At 53.0% G+C, this 17824-nt stretch overlaps 1 protein-coding gene across 3 annotated transcripts in view; it reads left to right on the forward strand.

Moving 5' to 3' along the window:
- Positions 1-17824, forward strand: part of AHRR (aryl hydrocarbon receptor repressor) — a 119691-nt gene that overhangs the window by 34928 nt on the left and 66939 nt on the right. For all 3 annotated transcript variants that reach the window (XM_063604115.1, XM_063604116.1, XM_063604117.1), the window contains one exon: positions 1367-1548. In XM_063604115.1, the coding sequence (XP_063460185.1) occupies positions 1367-1548 (182 nt within the window). The remainder of the gene's footprint in view (positions 1-1366; positions 1549-17824) is intronic.

The following is a 17824-nucleotide window of genomic DNA, read 5'->3' on the forward strand; positions in this document are numbered from 1 at the left end:
CTCTGAGGTTAAATGGGTCAGCCGTAGGGGATGGTCACTGTGAGGTTAAATAGGTCAGCTGTATGGGATGGTCACTCTGAGGTTGAATGGGTCAGCTGTACGGGATGGTCACTCTGAGGTTAAATGGGTCAGCCGTAGGGGATGGTCACTGTGAGGTTAAATAGGTCAGCTGTAGGGGATGGTCTCTCTGAGGTTGAATGGGTCGGCCGTAGGGGACGGTCACTCTGAGGTTAAATGGGTCAGCTGTAGGGGATGGTCACTCTGAGGTTAAATGGGTCAGCCGTAGCGGATGGTCACTCTGAGGTTAAATGGGTCAGCTGTACGGGATGGTCACTCTGAGGTTAAATGGGTCAGCCGTAGGGGATGGTCACTGTGAGGTTAAATAGGTCAGCTGTAGGGGATGGTCACTCTGAGGTTGAATGGGTCGGCTGTAGGGGACGGTCACTCTGAGGTTAAATGGGTCAGCTGTAGGGGATGGTCACTCTGAGGTTAAATGGGTCAGCTGTACGGGATGGTCACTCTGAGTTTAAATGGGTCAGCTGTAGGGGATGGTCACTCTGAGGTTAAATGGGTCAGCCGTAGGGGACGGTCACTCTGAGGTGAGAGGGTCACGCCAAGCTCCTGTCATTTTAAGGTAGGTTGGGTGAGTGAGGTCAGCTCCCTCCCTCTCTGGGCTCTGTGGTGTGGAAGCCCCACAGGTGTCCCCTTTTTGTGGGTAGAGCAGGCCTGCTGTGGCTTATTAGGAGAATTGGGTGATGGCCCTCACCGCCCCTTTGTGGGGCCCCGGAGTGGCAGGCACCTGGTCTCATTTGCCCTGGGTACTCTCCCCTCAGCCCCGGCATGTACAGGAGAAACCGAGCTCGAAGCGGCCTTGGGCACGGCCCGGCTCATGCCAGGAGGACCTTTTCATGTTTCCTGGAATGTGTTAGGTTTTGTTTAGACACCGAGGAGTCCGCTAAGGATGCTGAATGAATGTGGCATTTTCTATGCTCACTCCTGCCCCGCCAGCCTGGGGCCAGGGGTCCTCCTCCCTCCTCAGGGATCCGTAGTGGAGAGGTGGAGAAACGTGCCTGTCCCGCAGCTGGGGGCCGTGCCCCGTCTCCGTGCTCTGAGCTGCGGTTCTCGGGCTGGTTTGCTTGTTCTCTCTACATCCCCTCCAGATACTGAGCTGTGCTTGGCTGTTGTGCGCTATGGTTTTTAGTGTCTATGTCTTGAGGCATGGGTGAGCTTTCGTCCTCTTCCCGCCTTTTGTCCTGGCAGCAGCGTAGATGCTCCTAGTAAGGTCACTGCAGAGGACGGTTTCCGCCCCAGGGGGCCTGTGGCTTCTGGTGGAGAAGCCCACCTGACCCAGACCATCTCCCCACAGGAGGCCCGCCGTGGGGGCAGAGAAGTCCAACCCCTCCAAGCGACACCGGGACCGCCTCAACGCCGAGTTGGACCACCTGGCCAGCCTGCTGCCGTTCCCGCCTGACATCATCTCCAAGCTGGACAAGCTTTCTGTCCTGCGCCTCAGTGTCAGTTACCTCCGGGTGAAGAGCTTCTTCCAAGGTAGGACTCTCGCCTGCGCCCACCCGTTCACTTGAGTCAGGCTGTGTCTCCCCTGAGTCCATCTGGGGCCTTGTGGCCAGGCGAAGTGTGTCTGGTGGGTTGCACCATGTGCACTCCCTTCTTCCCCCACGCTGCCCCCGGAACCTGGAGACTTGGCCCCTGGATGGGAGCTGGCTGGGCTGTGGATTTTCCCTGGGGCCAGGTCTGGCCCTAGCTGTCCTCGACACTCTCAGGGTGGGGGCCTCACCCCAGTTTGCTGGGATGGGCCAGTTTGCGCCTGGGGTCCTGGGTTTGCTGAAGCTGCGCAGCTTCTGAGGGAGGGGCTGGGGCTGTTCCTCCCCGTGCTGGGCCTCACTGGGGCTTCCCCACAGACCCCGGCTCCAGGGAATGAGGGATCGGCTTTGTGGATGAGCAGGGCTGGGCATGGTCAGGAGGCTGAGGCAGCTGACTAGGTGGGACCCGGGGGCTGCCCTGGGGTACTGGGCGCCTCCTCCTGCCCACGCCAGGCCGTGCCCGGACACAGCTGCTGGGGCTGCCCTCTCGTGGGGAGGGGCTTCTGGGGCTCCTGCATCTCAGGTGGGGCCTCCCCAGGCCTGTGCCCTGTCTGTCCTTGGAAGCATGGCATTTCCTTAGATTTCCGGTTATTGCTGCCCTGGGAGCTGGGATCGCTCCAGAGAACTCGCAGGTGTAGACCGTGGGGCCTTTGCTGTTGCGGGAGGGTGGGAGAGAAGCTGCTTCCAGCTTCTGTGTTGTGACGTGCCTGCACGTGGTTTGATTGCAGCACTTTTAGAATTAAAAACCCCGTGACCAGCAGCATGTGGCAGTTGTGCCCGGTGCCTGCACTCCTGAGTTTGAGTCAGGGTGGGGGCCTCCTCTTGGGGGGGGGGGGGGCGTCTGTCTCAGGGTGCGAGAGGCTGTCAGTGCCTGGGCCCCTGCAGGCCTCTGCGCACCCTCAGACACCCCCAGGGAAGGACGTGGCCCATGGGCTGCGGGAAGGAAAGCCACGGTGATGCCCAGCATCACGCGCCGTGTCCTACCAGTGCCGGCCCCACACTGAGGGTCTTCCCCAGGTCCCGGCTGGCCGCAGCCTCCATGGAAATCAAATCCCACAAAATGTTAACAGAGCTTATCTGAGTGGTGAGGTCACAGCAAGTTTTAGTTTTACATTCCAGGTTTTCTAATTTTATGTTGAAAACTATTAATTTTATATTTATCTCTGTTCCCAGCCTGGGCCTCCTGGTGCCCAGGGCTGCTGGGTGGTGTTGGACTCAGTTTACCTGAGAGACCTGGGGTTTGCCGTATGTGCAGGATGGCAGCTTTTCCAGGAGGGTTAAGATGTAATGCCGTTGGTGTGGTCTGGTGTGGTGGAGCGGGCACCACCCTGCATGCACCTGGGCATGGGCGCCAGCATGGAATTGAGGGCAGGCTCCCAGGTTTGCCTTCTGGGACACGCCTTTCATGGATGGCGCAGTGCGGCTCAGCAGCGCCAATGGCAGAGGGCAGTCCCCGTGTCTGGACAGCGCAGGAAGGGCTGGGGCAGCCGGCAGGGAGGCTTTGTCCCAAGCTGAAGACCTGGCACATCGGCTTCCTCCCACCGACACCGCACAGCCTCACCCTCTCACTGGGAGGTTGGAGGAGAGGCCAGGTCATTTCCTCTCCGCACAGGTCCCACTGTGCCCAGCCAGGCCAGGGCTTGACGGCCTCAGAAAGTCTTCGATTCTGGTGTTTCCAGCAAGTTTGGACACCTGGCTCTTCTTAACCTGCCAGCGAGTGAGCTTCCCATCCTGCTGCCTGCCCCAAGCCGGGGCAATGGCACTGGATGGCCATCCTGTGCAGGGGCACCCTGCGTGCCTCCTGCTGCCCTGCCGGGAGGTGCCCACCTCTGCCGTAGCTGCAGTGACTCTCAGGGGCCACTGGCTTACGAGAGTGCTGCAGCTTTCAGGAATAAACTTCCTGATTTTTCTACCAAGGATTGTGAATTTTGTGATCCCCTTCAGGCTGTACATTTTAGAGGAAATTCTAAAAACTTTTCTGAAGTCATTTCCACGTATAATTAGAAACAAGTCAAGCTATAAAAGTTAGATCTTAAACTATGCCTCTTGACTTAGAGATGGGTAAGCTAATTTCATTACGGCTGCCATAAAAAGTTGCCTTTGGGAAGGACATGAACCAGGGTGATGATGGCCTGAGCATTTGCTTGTGATGTTTAATGTTAATGTGACTGTTAAGGTCGGGATTTTTCACTCTTAGTGATTTTACTATTCACACCAGGGGAAGTCAGGCACAAAATAAGAGGGAAGGAGGTGGTGCGGAGGAGACAATCTGCTGCTGCCTTGAGAGAGCTCTCTGCCCTTCTGTTGCAGGGCATGGAGGGGAGTTGGGCCCCTTCTAGGCTGAACCCTGGTCACAGCCTGGGACGTGGGACCCTAACACTGACCAGGAAGGGTCCAGAAGCCCGGGCTCTGTTGCTGAAGCCCAGTTGTGGGTCAGGCCACCCTCCCAGAACTCCTTGGGGGTGCCTGTGTTTGCCAGGACCCCTGCAGTCAGCAACTGAGGAAGAGCGCCCGGGAGTGGAGGCCCTCAGTCACGGAGTCCACCCGGGCAGTCAGTGACTGAGGAAGAGCGCCCGGGAGTGGAGGCCCTCAGTCACGGAGTCCACCCGGGCAGTCAGGGACTGAGGAAGAGCGCCCGGGAGTGGAGGCCCTCAGTCACAGAGTCCACCCGGGCAGTCAGGGACTGAGGAAGAGCGCCCGGGAGTGGAGGCCCTCAGTCACGGAGTCCACCCTGGCCTGGCGTGTGGCTGTGTCCACCTCCATGCGTGGGGCCGGAGTGCTGACGGGGTACAGAGGTGTGTGTTCTTGTTGCTGTGTAGAGAAGTGTGGAGTAGAATAGTCCCAAAAACAAAGTAGGGAGGAGAGAAGGTGGCACAGCCTCACTCTGAAAGCCTGGGGATTTTCCTGTCAGGATGACGCTGCTCCCTGCTCCCTCCACTCATCACCCGCAGCAGCATCGGAGTCCTCTTGTTCCTTTGCATCCACCGTGCTCCACTGTGGGGCCTGAACACACACCTGTGTCCATCCTGGAGCCCCTCCTGGGGTCAGTCCTGGCTCTGAAACCCACCCGGGCTGAACGGGCACATCCGCTTCACCCCACCCTAGGTGGGCAAGAACAGAGGCCCCACAGCGCCACGAGGTGTCCTGGGATCTTGAACTCTGGAATCCCACGCTTGCTAGCAGGTCAAAAGTTCCATGCTCCTTGAGATTGTGAGTGATTGTGTAAACCCAGGCCTGAAGTTATACTTTATTAAGGCAAATCATGCTGATTTTCAGCTTTCACTGAAGATTTACCTTTTCCTTGATGATCTTTTTATGGACTGGATGTTTGTCTCGTCCCTTCACCTATTCATATAGTGAAACCCTAATTCCCAGTGTGGCTGTATTTGTAGGTGGGTCCGCTTAGGAAGAAATTAAGGTTAAACAACGTCATAAGTCGAGGGGGGCCTGAACTGATAAGACCAGTGTCCTTAAAAAGGAGACCCAAAAGAACCCTCTGTCCCTCTCTGTGCTGAACACCCCCCAAAGAAAGGCTGTGAGAGAACACGGGGGAAGGCAGCTGTCTGCAGGCCGGAAAGAGAGCCCTCACCAGAGCCAAATCAGCTGCACCCTGATGACGGGCTTTTAGCTCCAGAAATGTGGGAAAGCCAATTCCTGTTGTTTAAGCCCCCAGACGGGGGTGTTTATTATAAGCAGCCCAGGCAGAGAAGTGGGGTGCCCTGCACTACATGCCACATACCTAAGAATGTGGAAGTGACTTGCAGCTGGCTGGTGGGTGGAGGCTGGACGCGTTTTGAGGTGTGTGCTAGAAAGAGCCCTGATGGCTGTGAAGCAGTTGTTGGTAGAACTATGGGTGTTAAAGGTGTTGTTGGTGAGGGCTCAGAGAGGAGAGCATTGTAGGGAGAGCTGTGGTCGTAGAGAACACACGTACCCCATGAACAGAACACTGATAGAAATGTGAGCATTAAGGCAGATTCTGGTGAGGAATGTGCCCGTGGAATGCGAGGAAAGTGATTCTTGTTATAAAGTGGCAAGGACTTGGCTGGACTGAATTCTAGCATTTGTGGAAAGTGGAACTTGCAAGTGATGAAATGGGGTGTTTTGCTGGTGAGATTTCTAAGCAAAGTGTTGAAACCCTTGCTGCTCCTTACTGCTTATAGTGAAACGTCAGAGGAGAGAGATACATGGAAGGAATTGCCAAAAGAAAAGGAACCAGAACTTGAAGGTTTGGAAAATTCTCAGCCTATCCACATTGCAAAAAATGAGAAGATGGGCCGGGTACGGTGGCGCACACCTGTAATACCTGCACTTTGGGAGGCTGAGGCGGGTGATCACGAGGTCAGGAGTTCAAGACCAGCCTGGCCAAGATGGTGAAACCCCATCTCTACTAAAAATATAAAAATTAGCCAGGCATGGTGGTGGGCATCTGTAATCACAGCTACTTGGGAGGCTGAGGCAGAGAATTGCTTGAACCCGAGGTTGCAGTGAGCCGAGATCTTGCCACTGCACTCCAGCCTGGGCGACAGAGCGAGACTCCATCTCAAGAAACAGAGAAAGTGTTCTGGACAGACTTGCACGTGGCGGAACAGCCATTGGATAGGGAGACTGGGTGTGAGCCAGGAGCCCAGCCGGGAAGCCTCCTCAGCAGAGGCCAGGAGTGGGATGGCATCACGCCCGCAGAGACACTGTCAGCTTGGCCTAAGGAGAACAGGACGGGAGGTAGTGCTTGCCAGCGGCTGGCATGTTTCATCTTTCCAGAAAGGGGAGAGTGTGCCTGGGGGTGATTCAGAGGTAACCAGGTGCCACTTCCACCACAGGCACAGGGCAGGGCTGTCTCTTCCTGGATTTCGGAGAGTGGGGCCACTGCAGAGCTGGGAAAGAGGCCGGGCCTCTGGGCAGAGCATGGAGCCAAAGAGGATTGTCCTGAGGCCTCCAGGTCTCAGGCGCTTTGCCTTGCTAGACGTGTGACTTGCTTGGGACCCGTCTCCCCTCTCTTCCTTCTGGGTCCTGCCTTTGCAATGGGGAGTTCCATCCCATGCCTGTTCACCGTTGTATTTTAGAAGGACGTGGCTTGTCTGGTCTCACAGGTTCTTGGCTGGAGAGTAGGTCTGCTTTAGGAGAAATCGTACCTTGAGTCTTACCCATTTCTGATTTAGACGGTAGTTAAATGAAACTTTGGCTTAGACTTTAGAGTTGATGCTGGAATGGGTTAAGACTTTTGGGGCTGTTGGGATGGAGTTAATGTATTTTGCATGTGAGGACATAAATTTTGGAGGCAAGGATTGAATGTTATAAGCTGAATGTTTGTGTCCCCTAAAACTCATATGTTGAAGCCCTAGCCCCTAGTTTGGCTGTATTTGGAGAAGGGGCCTCTAAGGAAGTTAAGTTTAAGGTTAAATGCGGTCATAAGGGTAGAGCTCTGATCTGATGGGATTAGCACACGTATAAGGAGAGACATCGGAGGGCTCACTCTGTCCACAAGTACAGCAGGAAATTCATGTGAAGATGCAGTGAGAAGGTGGCTGTCCACAAGCCAAGAAGAGAGCCCTCACCAGAAACTGAATTTGGTGGCACCTTGATCATGGGCTTCCAGCTTCCAGAACTGCAAGAAAATAACTTTCTGTTGTTTAAATCATTTTGTTACAGCAGCCCTAGAGGCTAAGGCAAGCCCCCATGGCAGGGCTGCAGGTCTGGGACTCGATTTTTCTCATCCTGTGGCGGGCATGGGCACATGTGGGTCGAGTGCCTTCCAGCTCTCCAGGCTGTGCTCCAACCCTTTCCCTCACCCCCTTCCTCTCTGTCACTGGTGCCTTCTGGAAGATGGCTTCCCCTTGGGGAGCATTTCCTGCAAAGACTCACAAGTTTAAAATAATTTAGGATATTTCTCTGTACTTGAGAGCCAGGATAGGATGAGAGTTGGTCCTGCCCTGATGCTGTGAGGCCACTCCTGTCTCAGACCCTGAGGCCCTCAGGAATGGTTTCCCAAGTACTGTTGTAGTTGTACGGCAAGATCACTCTTGATTATTTTAGGAGCTGATTTTACTTTTCCTACCTCTTTTAACTGCTTCCAAAAGATGAATCTGGCCAAGAAGAGCAGGGGCTCATTCACTCATTTACTCACTCATTCCTGGTGCTTGAGTTTATTCCTGAAAGAAGCTGACCAAGGGTTGAGAGAAAACAACTTTGATTTTTCTCATGTCTGCCCCAGCAAACCTCCTTTGTGGACTGATTCTCCTTCTGTGCCTGGAAGAAACTGGGATAATCCCAGGACTTTTCTGGTCCTTTCTAGGTAATTCAGTGTCTTCCACTAATGTGGCCCCACACAGGCTGGGCTTGTTGATTAGTATAGGTCCAGCAAAACAGTTAAAACTCTACATGTCTTCCGCATGTGAACCTCTTCCCAACCTCACCTGGTGCTGTGGCAGGTGGGAGGCTGGATGTCAGGCTGGCTGCTGCCCCCTGGGTTCTGCCCAGCTGGTAGCTATGGCTTCCAACCCTCCAGTGGGAGGAGCAAGAGGGATAAGAGGTAAGGACAGGAGAGGTTCTGTATGGCTGGCATGGCAGAGAGCTGGCACATGAGTCTGGCAGGAAATCCAGAGGGCTCTGGGGGCATTCTCATGGTCTCCTAAGTGACCACCCTACCCTGGGGTGTCTCTGCCACAATTGGCCAACTCAGGAGGTGCATCCTCTCCAGCTGGTCCCTTACACTCACTTCCTTAGCCCCAGGTGGCCGTGGTACCTCTAGCCTCTTGCCAAGGTCTGCCCTCACATCTCCAGGAACCCTTCTGGGCAGGATTTAAGACATCCCAGGCCAGTGTTCAGGCAGTATGACCCCACCTGGTCCACAGGAAATGTGCACCTTTGATCCACTGGGTTAGGGTTATTTCCACATGCAGCCTCGTTGCCTACTGGGAGCTCCAGGAGTCAACTTTTGCCCTTTAGATTTCTTGAGTGTAAGAGGGATACCAGGTCTCTGCCCACCACCAGCCTCAGGAGGCACACAGTAGGCACTTGCAGGCCTCGTGAAACCCCTCTTGGAATGAAGTGAGGAGAAAGCTGCCCATCCCTCTCATGGTACAGGTTGGGTGGGGACAGACTGAGAGCACAGCCCCCCTCTCCCAAGGAAGCCCTCCTGTCAAACTTGAGCTTCTCTCATCTTCAACACCTCCTCTACCTAGATCACCCAGAATTTCACATGGGAACAATTGGCACTTCTTGTTTTGGGGCCTCAGCTAAAATTCAGACTGGAAAAGTTCCATATTAACATCCTGTTCTAATGCAAGTAAAAAAAGAGCTGCTATGGTCTTTGCTTCTTGGTATTTAGAGTCTAGTGGGAGAATATTGGCTACTTAATGCAGTCTCTTCCATTTTCAATATGTAACTGAGGCATCCTTCTACTGATAACAGCCAAAACTTCAAGATAAAATATTTTAAGCCTTTAAAAATACATTTATGGGCTGGTAGGAAATTAAGGAATAATCAGAGACCAAAAACTAAGTGAAGCTGAGAACCCAGAGATAACTTTATTAAAGGAAAATATTAAACATATACTTCATGCAGAAGGAAGAGAATTCCAGGTGGAAGATTTGAGATGCAAGGGGGAATGAAAAACAAGAAGGTGGTGACTATATGGGTAAATCAAATCAAATCAAACACATTGTGTAAAATAATAATGGTCATATAAGAATTTTAAAAAGAGAAATAAGTATATAGTCATAATATGATACAAATTTGAAGAGGGTGATGAGTTAAAAAGTTCTAAGATTCTTGTGTTAACTTTGGAGGATGGTTATCTAATTTGTAATAAAATTTTCAGGATAATCATCAACCGTAGAAATGGGGTTGAAATTTCAAACTAATGGAAAGAAAAAAGAATGAGAAAATGTAATCAATCAAAAGGAAAAGACTAGAAAGGGAAAGGAAAAAAGAAACACAAAAGAGGTGGAACAAAAGTCCAAATATATCAGTAACTACAATAAACATAAATGGAATAAACATAACAACTAAAAGATAAAGATTATTAAAGTGGATTACTATATGCTGTTTACAGAAAACACATCTACACTCTAAGGGTACAGAAAGGATGAAAGTAAAAGGATGGGAAAGGGTATACTGGGGAAATATAACTGAAGGAAATATGATGAATCTATATTAATGTAAAAAAATTGATTTTGGGGTAAAAAGCATCACTGGAGATAGAGAGAATCACTATGTAATGATTAAACAATTCATTTCATCAAGCAGATAATATAATTTTGAATTTTATGCTTTCCATAACATAATTTCAAAATCTGTAAAGCAAATATTGACAGAACTATAAGGAAGAATATATAAATTCATCATCAGAGAGAAATATTTTAAATACTGTAACTCAGTATTTTATAGAAGAAGTAAATAAAAGCCAGTAAAGGTTATAGAACATTTGAACAATGCAAAGAAAAAAAAAAAGGTTAATTTAGTGGACATACATAAAGCAGTATACCCCCAAACTACAGAATTCACGTATTTTCAAAGCCTGCATGGAACTGGTAAATATATGGAAAACTTACTGGCCAATAAAGCAAGTCTCAGTAAATTTCAAAAGATAAAATATTGAAGAATAATGAGGTGGGATCTCAATGCAAATAAACTAGAAATCGATAATAACAAGATAACTTGAAAACCCGTATATTTGGAAATAAATAAACACACTTGTATATAACGCATAGGTCAAAGAAGAAAACAAGATGTAATTTAGAAATATTTAAAATGTGTGGGATGTAGCCAAAGAAACACTTAGAAATAAATAATCTTAAGTGTTTATGTATAAAAGAAGGCTAAATATTAATGAGCTAAGCATTTAATTAAGTAGTTCTGATAAAGAACAGTAAAATAAAAAGAGAGTCAAAGAAAATAATAGAAGATATTGATGAAATAGAAAAGAAACATACAACAGAGTTCTTTTAAAATGATAAACTTTACAAAGATCTGGTGAAACTGATCAAGGAGAAAAGAATAAGCAGTATTAGGAAAATAAAGAGGAGCTATTATGAACAAATTAATGCCAATAAATTTGAAGTTTGAAAATATAAATGAAAAAATTCCTAGAAAATATAACTTATTAAAACTGACTCAAGAAGAAATAGAAAACCTGAATGTCGTAGGACCATTAAAGAAATTGATTTGTTTAACATCTTCACACAGAGAAAATCTAGGCTCAGATAGCTTTAAAGCAATTTCTACCAAATAGTAAAGAAAAAAATAATTCCATTATATTGAGTCCTGGGATGTTGAATTGGAATTGGAGGTATTGGTGTGAACTCATGGTTTTCAATATATAAAGAGAGACATGAATATGTACGTAAAATGTGTGTACACTCACCTTCCCCCCCCCCCACCCCCTGCCCCACACACACACTGTCCACTGAGAGAGCCTCGGAACAGTGACACCCTAGCAGCAGCAATCACACCTAACATTCAGATGTTGGTTTCTAAATGCTTCTTGCCATTAGGAGGACTAGGGCTTTTGGGGCTCTTTCAAGAGCTGGAGCAGACAAAGTACAAGGTACTTTGTACTTACCTCATGCCAGAAAGCAAGGCAGTGGTCACCAGGGATGAAGATGTGTCACAGGACACAGAAGCCGTCTTGAAGGGGCTCCTGCTGGCCAAGTCTGGGACAATTTCAGCATTAAAATGAATAATGATAGTAATGGGCTATACCCCAGTGAATAAAATATGATTTTGTAGGGTCACATTTATATAAATGAATGAATAAATAAGTAAATAAGTTTTTCCTCACAACAGGCTAATTAATGGCTATAAGAAGAGAGATGACTATAGAAAGAAAAGGTGAATTACAAATCAAATTTGGTAACCACTACAGTCATAATTCAGGCAAGAAATATCAATTGGTGCTAAAATTGGTGGTGAAAATGGGATGAGACAGGATTTTTGTAGTCTTGAACAAAATATCTATTAATTATGAAGCCGAAAAGCCCAGCCTTCACTGTCCTAAGTGATCGATCTTACCCGCCAGTAGTGGAATAAGCCGGCATTGTGCACCACGTAACAGGATGAGTGGGTGGAGCACAGCATTGCTTTGCTGATACTCGGCTGGAGGTGCATAACTTCGGTCTAATCATGAGGAAGCACCAGACAGACCCAAATTGAAGGGCAGTCTGCAAAATAACTCACCTGTAATCTCCAAAAAACCCGGCAGGCCATGAAAGCCAAGGAGTTACTGGAAGGGATGGAGAGGTGGCAGGGACTAAGGCAGTGTGGCGATGGCTGCTACCGCAGTCCAGCACCACCTTGGCTGAAAGGATGTTATTGGGACACTGGTGAAACTCAGTGGCATCTGTGGACAAGGGGCATCTGGGTGCTTTATATGATTCTTATAGCTTTTCTGTAAGTTTGATATCATCTCAAAGCATAAGCAGGAGGAACAAGGAAAACTAAAATGGAGAAGTTGCAGGGTGTTTATATGAGCTCTGAAGTGAGTCCCTGGGGGGTCGCAGCAGAGCCCCAGCTGCTCCCACCCTGGAGGAGCTGGGGGAAGAGCAAGTGCCCAGGGAGGCAGGGGGAGAACGGGAGTTCGTGGGCACGTGGTGGGCCCTCAGCGTAGCCAGATGTGGGACAGCATCGTGTGCATTTGTATGTTTGTGAGGCAAGTCACGTCTTTTAGGAGCACTTGTCATTTTGGGCAGCTGGGCCTTTTGCAAAGAGAAATATAAGAATAACCAACACCTTCCTCACCACCCATCATGACCACCCTGCCCCACAGACACGGGTCTGAGCTGCAGTGCATGGTCAAGGGCACAGAGGAGTGGGCAGCGGTGGCCGTGGGGACCGGATGAGCCAGCCTGGTGGGGCTTGAATATGGCAGCGCCAGGCAGTGATGCCACGTGGGCCTTGCTGGGGGCAGCATCCGAGGCTCAGCACACCTGTAGCTTTTGAAGGCCATGCCCTCCTGCTGGGTCTCTTGTCTTTACCCCTCAGGAGGCCTTCCCCGGCCTCACTTTTAACATCACAGCCTCTGCCCCTCTGCCCTGACACCGCCCCCTCTGCTGCTCGTTCTCTCCTAGTGCTTAACTCGTGTGTTGCTGGGTTCTGTCCCCCTCCTTCTCTGTTGTATGCCCAGGACAGGGGTTGGCAGTGGCAGATGCCGAAGATGTGGATGACCACACGGGCGAACGAAGGCCCATGTCGTTCAGGAGGCCCTGAGCATTGGACACCGCAGGCCCTGAGACGTACTCAGTTCGGTCTGCATCTGTTGATGGTGAATATTGCAGGACTGATAGCCACTGACCGCCTGTAGTGATGTGTGAGGACAATGAAGGCAATGGTGATTCACAGGCAGGCCAGCCCCATATGGGTGTTAGTTGTAAATTCATGGTTACATAACATAATAAATTTACTTACAAATTCATTATTTATAAACAAATGGAGACTCTGACAGCTGAGCTGGCACTCCTCGTTGATGTGAAAGTTGACAAGCGAGGCAGCATCCATACCTGTGGGTAGAGGGCAGAGGACTCAGTGAGGGCTCGGTGCCCTCTTCCGCAGTAGGAGAGGCCAGTGGGGCTGCTCAGGAAGACTCCCTGGGCGTGCACCGCGCACTGTATCCTGCCTGAGGGCGTGGGCCAGGGCGCTCCCTGGCTGTGGCCGCGTGGGGTTAGTGGCCTGCAGTGTTGACCGCTCACTCATCTGTACACCTGTGGACTGCACGCTGATTCACTGAATATTTGGTTGTTAAACAGCACCAGCACAGTGTTTTGGGTTTTGTTTTACAAAATGTTTCTTGAACCCTTGGCTTGTCCCGGCTGTGCTTTTCTTTGATATGTTGAAATGTAACAAGAATGCCCAAATAGTTTGCTTATACCAGATGTTTCACATCATGAAGAGAATATGGATTTGCAATGTGTGCAAGTATTCTTTTTTTCCCCAAAGAGCTATTTTTGGTTGCATCTTCCACGATAACGTGGGGTTCCAAGGCCAGGGTGTGTTTCCTCTGCAGGACGAGCGTGTGACTGGTGACCGCAGAGCCCCCCTGAGGCCCCCGGGTTCTGTGATCTCAGAAAGTGGTTTGAGGCGCATTTTCTTGACCAGAGAAACGCGTGGGCACTGCCAGCTGCAGCCTCCCCAGTCTTCGCTGGCTCAGAGGAAGTGCATTTCTTTGCGGTTCATTTTGCACTGTGAGGAAGTGTGAAATCTCTGAAGCTCTCTGGTGCTTTTTGAAAAATCTGGAAATTCTTGCCATAGGAAATTCAACAACTTGATGCAGTATATGTCTTGGGGTGCCCCCCGTTTTGTAAATATCGTGTCTGTGTGAAATGAGTGTGTTTGTTTATACTCCTGATGCTTTTTCTTGCTTAGGGGAATTTGGGACTTTGAAGGACATTTTTAACCCCCTCTGCCCCACAAGCTGTAACTAAGGATTTTGGAAGGACACTCGCCCATCCAGCACCCACTTGCTAGGACCCCTTCTCACTTGCTGCTTCTCTTTGCCCTCAGAGAGCACCTCGAATGCATCCCTCACACTCTGTTAAATATACACCCGCCCATGTGTCAAGAGCAGCACGGCACAGTCATCCGCTTCTCACACTTCCTCACACCCTCCCTCTTCCTGGGCATTCTGTCTTAACCCCCCAACCCGGTACCAGCTGTTTTCTGGGACACCTGAGGGCTCTCCGGGATCCACACAGTCCTGGTCCCCTCCTGCCCACAGCCTGAAGGGGCAGCTTTGTCCCACAGGGTGGACTTGCCTGCTTTGCAAGGCTGAGGCACATGCTCCTTGCAGATGAACAGACCTACAGCTAGGCGAGCATGCAGCACAGCCCGACTCAGGAGCTGAGGCCTCCCACTGCACGAGCCTGGGCTCCCTCTGTGGTCACTTGCTTCGCTCTGAGTCTTTGTCACCTGCCTGAATGCTCCTGATGCCTCCTAGGCCACTGGGGAGAGCTGTGCTTGTCCCACGCTCTGGCACAGAGTGTCTGTCCCGAGTGCTTCCTCTAAACCTTTCCTGTGCAGAAGCTGGGACAAATTCTGTGCATCCTGGTGCAGAACACACCTGTTCAGAAAGTAACTGGGTGGTGAGGAGTTTCCTTTGCAAATACCATTTGTGGCCATCAAGAATCACTAAATGACATTTTCTTCCGGAATGTACATATTACAGTTCATCTTCAAAAGGCAAAACGGTTTGTCATCCAGTTCTTGAGAAGGGAAGGAAGGGAGAGTTTGAATGTTTGAAAGCCTTGAGGCTGTGGTCCCCTCATTTGACGTAAAACTTGCAAAGGCATTTGTAGAAATGGTTGGGGTGTGAGAGCAGGGGTCAGAGGTGCCCTCCTGGAAATGTCATGGCTCTGAGAGCACTGCCCTGCCCTCCCGGGCCCTCGCTGGTGCCCCGTCCTCCCGGGCCCTCGCTGGTGCCCCGTCCTCCCGGGCCCTCGCTGGAAGCCCCGTCCTCCCGGGCCCTCGCTGGAAGCCCCGTCCTCCCGGGCCCTCGCTGGTGTCCCGTCCTCCCGGGCCCTCGCTGGTGCCCCGTCCTCCCGGGCCCTCGCTGGTGCCCCGACCTCCCGGGCCCTCGCTGGTGTCCCGCCCTCCCGGGCCCTCGCTGGTGTCCCGCCCTCCCGGGCCCTCGCTGGTGCCCCGCCCTCCCGGGCCCTCGCTGGTGCCCCGTCCTCCCGGGCCCTCGCTGGAAGCCCCGTCCTCCCGGGCCCTCGCTGGTGCCCCGCCCTCCCGGGCCCTCGCTGGTGCCCCGTCCTCCCGGGCCCTCGCTGGTGCCCCGTCCTCCCGGGCCCTCGCTGGAAGCCCCGTCCTCCCGGGCCCTCGCTGGAAGCCCCGTCCTCCCGGGCCCTCGCTGGAAGCCCCGTCCTCCCGGGCCCTCGCTGGAAGCCCCGTCCTCCCGGGCCCTCGCTGGAAGCCCCGTCCTCCCGGGCCCTCGCTGGTGCCCCGTCCTCCCGGGCCCTCGCTGGTGCCCCGTCCTCCCGGGCCCTCGCTGGTGCCCCGACCTCCCGGGCCCTCGCTGGAAGCCCCGACCTCCCGGGCCCTCGCTGGTGCCCCGTCCTCCCGGGCCCTCGCTGGTGCCCCGACCTCCCGGGCCCTCGCTGGTGCCCCGTCCTCCCGGGCCCTCGCTGGTGCCCCGTCCTCCCGGGCCCTCGCTGGTGCCCCGACCTCCCGGGCCCTCGCTGGAAGCCCCGTCCTCCCGGGCCCTCGCTGGAAGCCCCGTCCTCCCGGGCCCTCGCTGGTGCCCCGTCCTCCCGGGCCCTCGCTGGTGCCCCGTCCTCCCGGGCCCTCGCTGGAAGCCCCGTCCTCCCGGGCTCTCGCTGGTGCCCCGTCCTCCCGGGCTCTCGCTGGTGCCCCGTCCTCCCGGGCCCTCGCTGGTGCCCCGTCCTCCCGGGCCCTCGCTGGTGCCCCGACCTCCCGGGCCCTCGCTGGAAGCTCCGTCCTCCCGGGCCCTCGCTGGAAGCCCCGTCCTCCCGGGCCCTCGCTGGAAGCCCCGTCCTCCTGGGCCCTCGCTGGAAGCTCTGCTCATTTACTCCCCGTGTTACGGTTGTGCTGCATTTCCTGGATCCACAGTCAGGTCAGGCAATTCTGGGGAAAGCAGGCGTTGGGGAAGGGTTGGATGGACATCCCAGGATTCTCAGAGCATCCCATCCAACTCCTGGATGGGAGAAGTGTCTTAAGGGTCCCTCAGGAGAGAGCTTGAGCTGGAAGCAGGGGTGAGTGAAATCAGGTTCAAGGGAAATTTTCACCAAGGTCATCCGCCACCCCCAGGACCCTCAGAGTCTCACAGTGGGTGCAGCCCCAGGCAGGTGGTGGTCCATAGGGGACAGCCCCCAGGAAGATGCAGGTGACAGGGGTGGGGTGGACAGCCCATGGGAAGGTGTGGGTGATGGGGGGACAGTCCACGGGAAGGCACAGGTGATGGGGTTGGGGACAGGTCTCGGGAAGGCACAGGTGACAGTGTGGGGTGGAGGGGGGCAGCCCATGGGAAGGTGCAGGTGTCGGTGGGGGGAGGGGGGCACGTTCCCATCATGCTTGTCCGACCTCCCTGGGTGGCTGGAGGAGGAAGTGATCCAGAGGAGGCCTGCCTTGGAGGCACCCAGAGCACAGAGGCCAGGCCTGGTGTGGAGCTCTCGGCCGACCTCGGGCCGGGCTTTACAGGGCATGTCAGTTAGGGCTCTGCAGAAAAGCAGAACCGACTGGAGACAGATATGGGGAGGCTTATTATGAGCAGGTGTCTCAGACAGCTGCAAGCTGGAGACCCAGGAGAGCCGAGGCGTAGTTCAGTCCAAGCCCAGAGGCCTGAGGGCCAGGGGCGCTGGGGTAAATTCCCGCCTGTGGCCGGAGAATGGGAGATGAGCTGATCCGGCTCAAGCCATGAGTCAGGAAAAAGGGGTGACTCCTCCTGTCTAGTTCTCTCCAGCCCCCCACGGATGGCCCAGCCACACTGGGGAAGACCACTGGCTTCACCGAGCCCACGGATTCAAATGGGACCCCCATCTGGAAACACCTCCCAACACAGCAGGCACGATGTTTAATCGCAGCACCCAGTGCTGCAGGTGGTTGACGTGTGACATCGGTCAGCACACTAGGCCTGTGTCCTCATTAGCTCGAGGGCCGGCTGTGACTGCCAACAGTAGCTTCCCGTCTGAGTCAGGGTTTCAGCCCAGCCCTGCTCTAGGCTTTCTGAGGGAGTCTCTGGGGCTCTGAAGTGATGAGCTTGCAGGTGACAGGAATCCTGCTTCCCATTCCCTGGGCAGGTGCAGCAGGGGCTGGCAGGCTGCCTCATGCATGGGTAAGCCCCTGTGTGTCCCATAGTAGGACTGAGCATCTGGGCCCACCTGTCCTAGACCCACCTGTCCTAGGCCCACCTGTCCTGGGCTGACCAGTCCTGGACTCACAAGGTGGCTCTGACTGTCCTTCCAGGCCTGTGGAACCGACTCCCGTGGTCGCTGTTGAAGCCCTCTATGGTGAAATGCTCCCAGGAGCTGCAGACTGCCAGACAGCTTTACTTAGGACAATTCCCTAGAGGGAGTCCTAAACCGAGTCAGCTTGGGGGCCGCCTGCTCCTCTCTCCCTTACGCCCCTGTCTGTGGAGTTCTGTCCCTTCCAACGAGGATGCTTAGGGTCGATGTGCCTGTTAAGGGCTGAGTGAAAACGATGGAGAAGAAAGGGATCCTGGGCCTTCCTCTCATCTGGCTGCTTGCACCACTCAGGCCCCACCGAGGGCTCTGCAGAGA

Source organism: Pan paniscus, chromosome 4, assembly GCF_029289425.2.
Source record: "Pan paniscus chromosome 4, NHGRI_mPanPan1-v2.0_pri, whole genome shotgun sequence".
NCBI lineage: Eukaryota > Metazoa > Chordata > Mammalia > Primates > Hominidae > Pan > Pan paniscus.